This window comes from Hipposideros armiger, unplaced genomic scaffold (genome assembly GCF_001890085.2).
Source record: "Hipposideros armiger isolate ML-2016 unplaced genomic scaffold, ASM189008v1 scaffold_10, whole genome shotgun sequence".
NCBI classification, from domain to species: Eukaryota; Metazoa; Chordata; class Mammalia; order Chiroptera; family Hipposideridae; genus Hipposideros; species Hipposideros armiger.
Window position 1 is genome coordinate 5749652 of NW_017731360.1, and position 10437 is coordinate 5760088.

The 10437-nt window shown below is 52.2% G+C and overlaps 1 protein-coding gene across 4 annotated transcripts in view; it reads left to right on the top strand.

Annotated features, from left to right (window-relative positions):
- Positions 1–6465, top strand: part of TRIM62 (tripartite motif containing 62) — a 33298-nt gene extending 26833 nt beyond the window's left edge. For all 4 annotated transcript variants that reach the window (XM_019659036.1, XM_019659056.1, XM_019659062.1 and 1 more), the window contains one exon: positions 4181–6465. In XM_019659036.1, the coding sequence (XP_019514581.1) occupies positions 4181–4731 (551 nt within the window). In that variant the 3' untranslated portion in view covers positions 4732–6465. The remainder of the gene's footprint in view (positions 1–4180) is intronic.
- Positions 6466–10437: the final 3972 nt, after the last annotated feature.

The window sequence follows — 10437 nt, forward strand, 5'->3', positions numbered from 1 at the left end:
CCCACCCCTCAGCTGACATTGGAAACCTCCTCCAGCTGCCTGGCCTAATTGCTCTAGATCCTAGGCACAAACGTCCTCCTTAGCCAGGCCAGATGGCCATTGTCCCAAGGACACCAGACTCTGCTCCATTTGCTCATACCACCTCCCTCTCCTGGGCTGCTCTGTCTTCCCCCTGCTCATCTGAATCCAATCATTTTGGGTTCCAGCATGTTCACTGCTTACTTAGCTGTGTGACCAGGGCGAATTGCTACCCTCTCTGAGCCTGTTTCTTCCTCTGTAAAACAGGGTTGGGGAAGGTGTGATTTATCTCCCAGGGTAGGTGTGAGAATTAAATAAAATCATTTATTTGTGATAACAATCCTGGAACTTAGTAAGTACTTGATACCTATTTGTTATTATTATGAATATCAGATGGTTCCTTAGTCTTGCTGAGCAGGCTTTCTGGGGCTACATAAAGGAAAGAACATGTGTGAAAAGACCTTAGCTCGAGTAACAACTCTACTTCCACCCCAAGGGGCAACTTGAGCAAGCCACTTAACCCAGAGAAGTCTCCTTGGAGCCTCAGTTTCCTCTTCTGAAAAATGGGTACAGTAACTTGTGCTCCTGAGGCTAGTATGGTATTCCCATCGGCTGGTGGGTGGAAAATGTTTCTTGAAGGCCAGCACTGTGCAGCTGATGGTCTGAGTAGGAGAGAGGCCTTAGGGACCAGATTTTTTTAAGGACTGGTCAGAGGAAAAAGCTGATGGTATCTCCTGTCCTGTCAGGCCTCTACAGGCTCAAAGCCACTGTCCTTGAGAAGAAAGAACATGCCACTTGCTGCCAAGTGATGGTCCTGGGCTGTGGGGTTTCTCTGCTGCTTGGACCACTGTAGTGTGTGGTTAATGATGGTCCAGGGACATTTCCTGGGGCCTCTGCAGTCCATGCCTTTTGACCTCGAGGTCTCAGAGAGGCTTAAATGGACGGAGAACCCACCTAGAGACCAGATGGGCTGCCTGCCTTTTGTTTCTATAAAACAGTGTCTTGGGATCTAGAAAAGAGCTCTGACCTGTAAAGTAGTGAACTCCAGGAGACTGGATTTGTTTTGCTGGGTCTGTCACCTCTCCTGAGGATAAAGGATGGGTAGAGGGATTGCCTCACTTCCCAGAGGGGGGAAAAGGTGTTGCCATGTCCCCTTCTGGGTCTCTCTCTGACCTCAAGGCTTCTTATTCCTGCCAGCCCTTGTCTCCGGGAGATGGAGGGAGGCCCAGAAGACAGGACCCTCTGCTTACGGTAAAGTGGGAGGCCCTGGAGGTGGCCCTCAGTCCACCCTTTAGGGTGTAAAAACCTCGTAAGTCAGGCCACGCCTTCTGCCTAATAACACCCGGCCCCACCCCTTAGCCCCAGCTTCACTGCCATCACCGCCCTATGAACAGCATACCACCCTCCCCCCCAGACCCACCCAATGAGTCGCAGGCCCTGCCCTCATCCAGTCCCAGAACCTGGCACTCAGTGCAGGATTTCCGCCTTCCCATAGGCTTGCCTCTGTCGGCCCGGTACCAGAGCCGCTGAGAGCCCACTTGGCGCCTCCTAGAGCACCCTCTCCACTCACCAGTGGCGCTGAAAATGGCCTACATGGCCCTACTTGGCTTAAGAGTCGGGCTGAGCCCTCCTGCCGTGTGCTAGTGCCCGCCCATCCACAATTTCTGCCTGTGGCTGGTCTCCTGAAATCATCCTGGGCATCTCAAATATAAGGTGCAGGTTCCTGTGGGCACTCAAAACTGCTGCCCACACCTTGGCACTGTGCCTGCTCTGCCCCTCTGCTATAGACCCACATTCCATGGCCAGTAGGAGTGGCCCCATCTGTGTCTGATTAGATTCCTCTCTCCCTAGCTCCCCCCCCCACACACACATATACACTTCCTACACCCCGCTCCGCCTTTTACCTCCTGACCCCACTGTGGGAATTCCTACATTACACATGGCAGGAGCCTTCTAGTTTTGACAGGCTGCACTGTGACCAGTCAGATGACAGGGTAACACTTTGATTTTGATTCCTTCTCATCGCTCTTCCTCTTCAATGTCCTTCCCCCCGCCGCCGATAGAGAATTATGTTTCCAGTGACCCCTCCACTCACAGGGCTAATTGTTTCCATGCAGCCCTCTGAGTTCTAAGAACAGGAAAGAGGAGTGTAAAATGTAAAACTAAATTTACTCCTGACAGAGCCCATGGAAGGAGTTTGATGTGACAATGGTCAGCTTTGTTAGTGGACGTATGGACAGAAGCACAATTCAGGGGCTGGCTGTTGCTCCCTGTAGGGGACAGTCGCCATCATCGGGGCATTTCTGTGCATGTACACAGCCAACGGAGGTAACTGAAGTAGGGGGTGGTGCTCCAGCCAAATGTAACCACGTCCCTGCTCTGCCGATTAGGAAAGCGCCAGAGAACCAGGTAAAGCCCTTCTTCCTTCATTCCGAGGAACTGGTGACAGGATTCCTTCTTCCCACCTTTCCTACCCTCTGTCTTGCTCCGGCCTGGACATGGTCATCCAGGCTAAGGAGGGCCACTTCCAGTTCCCCCCTTCTTCTAGCTGGGCATCAGCTCCCTCAGGGAGGAAAGAGTAAACAGAGGCCTCGACAAGGGTTCATGAGGCTTTGAGAGCCAGACCTGCTAAGCCAGTGTGGCCAGCCCGGAGCCAGGTGACCCAGCCTGTACTGCCTGCCCAGGGAGCGACACAAGCTGGGTCAGTTTCACTTGGTGAGTCTTCTCCTGCCCTGGGCACACAAGGGAGAGCCTGTTTGGATAGCACACAGTCCTTGCCCTCCTGGGAAGATGTGGGCACAGAAGACTGTCCCCCATATTGGAAACGGGCACAAGCAAAGTTAAAGAATCTCAGAGAAAAAGAGTGAGCACATCTGCTGAGCAACCAGGAAGGCTTCCCAGAGGATGAGCCTTGGAATTGAGCCTTGTGATGGGTGATTACGACAAGCAGAGAAGAGGTAGTGCAGGAACAGTCTGAGTGAAAGCCGTGGGAGGGGGGCAAGTGAGAGGTGGGCTGAAAGAGAGGGCTGGGGCAGGATTGCACTTGGCCTGGATTAGTCCAGGCTCTGCCAGTGTTTGCTGGGTCACCTGAGACAAGCCATGTCTCCCCTCTGTTTTCCCCATCTGTCAAATGCGAGAGTTGGCCTAGAATCAGTGATTTTTCAGCTTTTTCAGACCCATCACCTACTTCTCTTAACAAAGAACTTGTAATGTCTGCGAGATAGAATGACCTTTTAACAATTTCAAGCATATACATATACATACACATACCTATGTATATACTCTGACTATAATATACAGGCAAAGCAGAGGAAATTATTTATAGTAAAATACTGTGTATGCGCACTCACACCCACACTAGAAGACATAATGAATAGGCAAGTAAAAGCCCATGCTGTCTCAAATGCAGCCTGAAACAGGTAGGTTATATCAGTCAGTGGCGTTGTTCTTAGAGATGTAGTTTCCAAAAACGTTAACAATTCTCAGTGAAGTTTCAAACAAGACAAATTCAGTCGTCCCTCAGCTTACATGGTAGTTGCCTTCCAAAATACTCAGTATATATTAAAACTGTACAAAAAGTATTTTGTGCTCAAACATAAAATGGAGCTAAGTTCTATTTTCAGGTCATTATAAAATAGATTTTTTTTTAATCCATGTGAATACCTGGTGGAACATTTGAAAATTACTGCCGGGCGGAGGGGGACGGGGGGCATGTGACTGCCCTGTGCATTTCATTCAGGGCATTTAGCATCCCTCCATCCCATGTAACACCCCCACAAATTTCCAAATCACCCCTAGGGAGCTATCCAGCCTCTGGATAATCATTAAGCTCCCTCCCAGCTCTGAAATTCCCTAATTCTGGACCTCATTTTAGTTTATTCAACAAACTTTTGTGGGAGTGCCCACTGCATGCAGCCATCCACACTGAACAAGCAGCCATAGCTCCTGCTCCCCTGCTGCTAACTTTAAATCTGGAAGGACCTTGGCCATCACCCTTCCATTTCACAAAAAGGAGGCTGAGGCCTAGAGAAAGCAGGCTTGTGTATTCAGCACCTCACAGCCTCCTGGGGACCAACCAGAGCCCAGGCCTCAGGGAGGCACCGCAGAATGGGTCCACAGTCTTCTGTCCACTCACTTTCTCTCCCTCCTCCATCCCCTGCAGTGCCAGCCGCCCTGACCCTGGACCCAGGCACGGCCCACCAGCGCTTGATCCTGTCTGATGACTGCACCATCGTGGCCTACGGCAACCTGCACCCACAGCCGCTGCAGGATTCGCCGAAGCGCTTCGACGTGGAGGTGTCGGTGCTGGGCTCCGAGGCCTTCAGCGGTGGCGTCCACTACTGGGAGGTGGTGGTGGCGGAGAAGACCCAGTGGGTGATCGGGCTGGCACACGAGGCCGCAAGCCGCAAGGGCAGTATCCAGATCCAGCCCAGCCGCGGCTTCTACTGCATCGTCATGCACGATGGCAACCAGTACAGCGCCTGCACCGAGCCCTGGACACGGCTAAACGTCCGCGACAAGCTTGACAAGGTGGGCGTCTTCCTGGACTACGACCAAGGCCTGCTCATCTTCTACAACGCCGACGACATGTCGTGGCTCTACACGTTCCGCGAGAAGTTTCCCGGCAAGCTCTGCTCCTACTTCAGCCCGGGGCAGAGCCACGCCAATGGCAAGAACGTGCAGCCGCTACGGATCAACACCGTCCGCATCTAATGCAGCGGAGGGAGACGGGCGCCTGGACCCTGACCCCCAGGAGACGCCCAGCTCGGCCGCCCTGAGCTCTCACTCAGGCCAGTTGTGTGCCCTTCGGCCTCCCTTTCCTTGTCTGTAAAATGGAGGCTATGCTCCATGATTCCTAAACGCTCTTCCAGCATTGATGTTCCGTAGCTCTGACCTTGCTGGGGATCCAGCTTCGGTCCAAGGATATGACATGTCTTCTCCTCAGGGCAGCCCCTGCCCAACCCTCATCCCCATCCTCCCAGGGGCAGGGGACTGTCTCCCTATGTCTCCCTCCTGCCCACATGCCCTGACATCATGCTGTGTCAGAGTGTTGTTGTTACCAGCAGTTGGCAGCCCGAAAGCCACACAGAACCCTCTTCTGCTCCCAGGCCTAAGACTTGCCCCTGACCAAGCTAATGTCCGGCCTCAGCCCACAGTGGACACAGGCAGCAGCTGGTCCTAGGGTGGCCTGAGAACACCCTCTCCTTCCACCTCCGGGCCAAGAGCTTTATGGTTCCTGCTTTCCCCACCTATCTGCAGGTAGAGATGATGCTGTGGCCTGTGGAAGGACCCCAGTAGTTGAGCCCACACGTTGCAGTCAACTGTGTCACCACTTTCTTACCCACAGGTCTAAAGATAGGACGATGGCACATCCCAGAGCTGATGCAGAGCCCAGTAGCCTAAAGGCAGCTGTAGGACAAGCATCATTGGATGAAGGAGATCCCGAGCAGCTTGGATAAGGGTCCAACCAGGCCTCTGTGACCAGGCTAGGGTGTGGGGAGGCCGCGGGGAGCAGTTGTGTTAGTCAGGACCTGAGGACTGGGATGGGCTGTTGGCTGGGACCTCTCATCAGGCTTGAAATCTATCTCTGTTAAGATCCTGTTGGAGAAAACAAGAGCTTCTTTAGCTAGCTTAATTAGATAGGATTTATGAACAGGTCCCTGATGGCTTTGCAAAATGAAGAGCTGGAGGAGCAGACTTTTTGCTGAATTTCCAGGAACAGCTCCCAGATGCCAGATTCATCATGTCTCTCCTGACCAGGAACACTGCTCCCATGTGCAGCAAGCCCCTGCTTCAGGAAGCCGCGGACTGCTACTCTCTGTGCCAGCAAATGGATGTCCTGAGGCCTGTCTCTTTCTCGCTCAATTCAGTTCCTAAATCCGAATCTCTATGAGGGATTCTTTTTGAGGAAATGTAAATCAGATCCAGAACCCTGGCTGCAAGGGGGTCTGGGAAATGTAGTTTTCTTCTTTCCAGCCTCAGCCATACAAAGAGGCCCAGCAGAAGGAAGTTAGAATGGATGCCGAACAAGCCCATCCACGGTGTTTGCCAATGGAGTCTACCTCCAGGCCTTGGCTTTGAAGCAGCAAAGCCTCTAGATGTCCTGCTCTGTGGCTCTGTCCCTGCCCAGGGGCAGGAGCCTGAGGGACGGGCCGGCAGGACCGAGCTGAAATGTCTCTCCAGCCTTGGCTTTTCTTTCTAGTCCTGGGGCCTAGATTCTGAACTTGGAGCCTCTGACCACACCCATCCCAAAGGCGTCAGAACTAACTGAACTTGGGGGGCTCCCACCTCACAACTGCTGCCCACCGGGGCCTCGCTTGGGCGGGAGGACTCCTCCGTCACACCCCACCCCTTCATCTACCAGAATCTGGGCCACCTCCAGCAGTATTTTTATTTTAAATGTTGCCCATTTTGTGAGTTATGATGAATTTGTATTAAATTAAAGTTACAGGATATCAGTGGCCAGTTTCATTCATTTTGACAAACGAAAAGGCCCACCTATTCTATCTCAGGCAGGTACATACATTATCATGGCTTGTTCACAAAACACCCTACTGGGTAGATAGTATTATGTCTATTTTACAGAAGTGGAAAAGTGAGGTTCAGAAAGAGGACATGACTTGCCTACAGTCCCATGTCTCACACTGATAAGTGATGGAGCTTGGATTAGAACTGAGTTCTAAAGCCAGCACTCACATTACTAGCCAGGAAGACTGGCAGTCTGCCTGGAAGAAGGGGCGGTGGTAGCCTTGGGAGCAGAGGGGAGCTTGTGAGACTGGCAAGAACCTGGTCTCTGAAATCCCACAGACCTGGGCTTGAATGCAGGCCCTATCACTGTGTGACTTTAGAGAAATGACTTAACCTCTCTGGGCTCAGTTTTCCCACATGGAAAATAGGGATAATAACCCAATCTCACATGATTTATCAGTAAGCTGCAAAGTGCAATGCACTTAGGAAGGCCCTGCCTCTCACTCCAGCTGCCTCCCAGAGCCAGTGCCTGGAACTGTGTGAGTTTTCTGAACTTCTGCATTTGCTCTGATCCTAAGGAGTCTATTTTCCTCCTTGTGCCTTATGTGGGGTATGGGGTCACCTAAGCTAGAAGGGTCCTCAGGTCTGCTGTGTAGAAGCAGATCCATTCTGCCTCTGACTGACGGGGAAGCAGACTGGCCAGGAGTCAGGCAGAGCCCTGCGTGTGGACACACGGGCTGTGCACACTGTAGGCGGGAAGGGCCCCTGCAGTTGTGCAGTGAAGCAGCGTGGGAAACAGGAGTCCTGGGCCTACCCTTCGTTCTGTACTGACTCACTTCACACCCTGAAGGTCCTTTCCTCAATCTCCTTACCTGCAGAGTGAGAGAGGTTAGCCTGGATGCTCTGTGAGGCACCAGGTAGATCTTCACCTATACCTGGAGGTAGGGAGAGAAGAAAGGGAACCACCCCAGTCATTAACTTGTTTGGGATTCTAGAAAGAGGGGCATGAACAAGGATTGGGAGGGACTGTGGGCAGACGCAGAAAGATCTATGATTGGCTGATGGAGAGCACCCCAGTTTACAGAGAAGTTGAGAAGGTGATTCTAAGGGTAGAGTATCCCCAACTTCCCCCACCCTGCCCTGGGCTCTCAGAACTCTGTGATTCCCCCCAAAAAAGAGCCACAGCCCTCCATCTTTGCTAAGTGGATCTGTCCTCTGGGGGAAAAGCACCCCCTCCACAGTCCTTCCTGCTCTTTCCCCCACTCAGCCTCGGCACTAGGTCCGAGAAATGCCAGCCACTTCCCAGGCTCCACTCCCAGTTTCCGGGTGTCTGGGAGTAAATGTGTGGGGGCCTAATTTGCACACCCAACTAGGGACTCTGGGAAGTCAGGGCACCTCCAAGAGGTATGAAGTATCCAGAGAATTCCTGAATGAAAGCACCTGAGGTAGTCAGGCTGATACCAGCAACCCCACATTTAACATAGATAAGCAGAGGAGAGGCAAAGGCAGCCCAGCCTAGGGGAGGAAGGGGAGGAATCAGCGAAGATCTCACCCAGGGCAGGAAAGAAATGATAAAATAACAGTAACCCCGTTCAGATCCCGTTTGTGGTCAGCAGGCAAAGTACTGGTATTTTTTGTACCTTATCTAACATGGAGACAAGCCCATAAGGTTGGTATCATTATCTCAGTGTTTGAGTGGAGAAACATTACTTCCCAGGGGACCCACAGCCAGTATACAGCAGATCTGGAAATCAAACCCAGGTTCATCCAAAGATAAAGGGAAATTCTTCAGGGGCCGGCTGAATGGCTCAGTTGGTTAAGAGCGGGAGCTCTGAGCAACAGGGTTGTCAGTTCAATTCCCACATGGGCCAGTGAGCTGCACACAAGCTGAGCTGCCGCTGAGCTGCCAACAGGTGGCAGGATGGCTCAGCTGGTGAGAGCACGTGCTCCTAACAACAAGGTTGCCGGTTCGACTCCTGCATGGGATGGTGGGCTATGCCCACCGCAACTAAGATTGAACACGGCACCTTGAGCTGAGTGGCCACGAGTTACCGATGGGTGGCCGGATGGTGACTGGACTTGGAGCTGAGCTAGCTGCGCCCTCCACTAAGATTGAAGGACAACAACTTGTCTGTTCCCCTTGCCCAATTCCCCAAGAAAAAAATCTTTGAAAACAAAAAAATTCTTCACTGGACCTCCAGGACATGCTTCTCAACTTTGAGGACCCCTTCAGTGATAGGGAGCAGCTCCCAGAACTGTGATCCCCCATTCAAAGTGGGAGCTTAACCCAGGCTTTACACCATTGTGGAACTGTGGAATTGTGAGTCAAGACTCAGCAGCGAGCCAAACCTCATGTGTCTCCCGGGGTCAAGGGTGGATTCATGAAGGCTTTATGTGAAGCTGAGCAAGTCCCTCTCTCTCCCTGGGCCTCAGTTTTCCCATCTCTTTTGGGGAGGGGCTAGGAATCTAGTTGATTGATAGCCAAGGTCCTGGCTCTGATGAATTCTGTTAAATCTAATGTTGTTCTCAGGGCTTGGCCTGCTCAGCACCTAATAAAGCCATTAGCTTTAGATTCTTCTCTCTGAGGTGGCAGCAGGAACAGAAAACAACAAAGATAAGGTCTCTTGGCAGCATAGAGCTCCGTTCAGGGGCTCTAGGGACCAGCCTTCCCTCCTGCCAGAGAGGCCATCCTGGGAGGCTGACTGGCAGCGTTCCCAGCTTCCTCCCTTCCTACCTGGGTACTGGCTCTGTTCACCATCCCCAAACACTCCACCAGGAGGTCAGTTGCAAAGGGCCACGTCACAGGCTTAAATGCAGGGGTCCAGGAGAGGTGGGGGCTGGAGGGGGTTGGTGCTGGCCAAGGTGCTGAATCAACATTACCCACCTGGGCTCGGTTATTTCTCCTTATTCTGGGACACCCATGATTCTCCCCAGTCTCACTGAGAATCCTGAACCACAAAAGGGAAGAGGGATTGATGAGAAGCAGAGCAGAAACAAGAGGGAGGGGATTCAGTCAAAAGGCACAGCCTCCAAACAATAGCAGGAGAGGGAAAAATACTTTTATTTTGAAATGTGCCCATGTTCCTGCTTTTCCTTTTATCTGGATAGAATTTTGTGTTTCTTTTAATCCTGATAAAGAATAGAAGAGTCTTCTATCTTCTTTCAAAATTTTTACGGTCCTATTATATTTCTGACTATTACAAAATGACCCCCACCCACCCTAGGAATTAGATGAAGTGGGGGAAGAGCTGACACTTTGGAACAGAGGCCCAGGGGCTCCCCGCTCTAATGTCACAACAAGGGAGGGTCTTTCAAAAGGCTGAAGCCAGAGGCACAAAGCCCAGGTCCTGATGAGCTCCCCAAAACTGTGGGCCTGGATGTGATCAAGTCTGAAAGCTAGAGGAGCCTGGGGAATGCTCCAACCCAGTCCTGAGACCCAGAGAAGGTTGGTTTCCAGCTCAAGGTCATATAGCACATGGTAGCGCCAAGACCAGAGCCCAGATATCCTGGTTCCCAGTCAGCACACAGGGGAGTGAGAATAGCCGGCTGAGAAGGCTCCAGCCCAGGCAAGGAAAAGGAGCACAGAGGGCTGGCTGGAAGAGGACAAGAGCAGGGCTGAGGAGGGAGGTGCTCAGGGAGAAGGACACCCAGGCCTAAGAAGGTCAGCGTGGGATAGGGGTGCCCTCAGAGTCAGGGGCTGCAGCTCCTTGAAGGGAGAACAGAGGTGAAGGAGTGGGGAAGTTCTCTCTGGAGTGGAGACAGCCCAGCCGAGCATGCTGGTTGGCATCTCGGACGCCAGGATGGCTGCTGAGAGATCACTGATCTCAGCCCTTCATTTTACAGATAAGGCAGCTGTGCTCCAAATGGGAAGGTACCAGCCTGTGGGGCATAGCCAGGCCCAACCCAGGTCTCCTGACTCACAGGCATCTGCTCTTTTCACTGCTCTTTTCC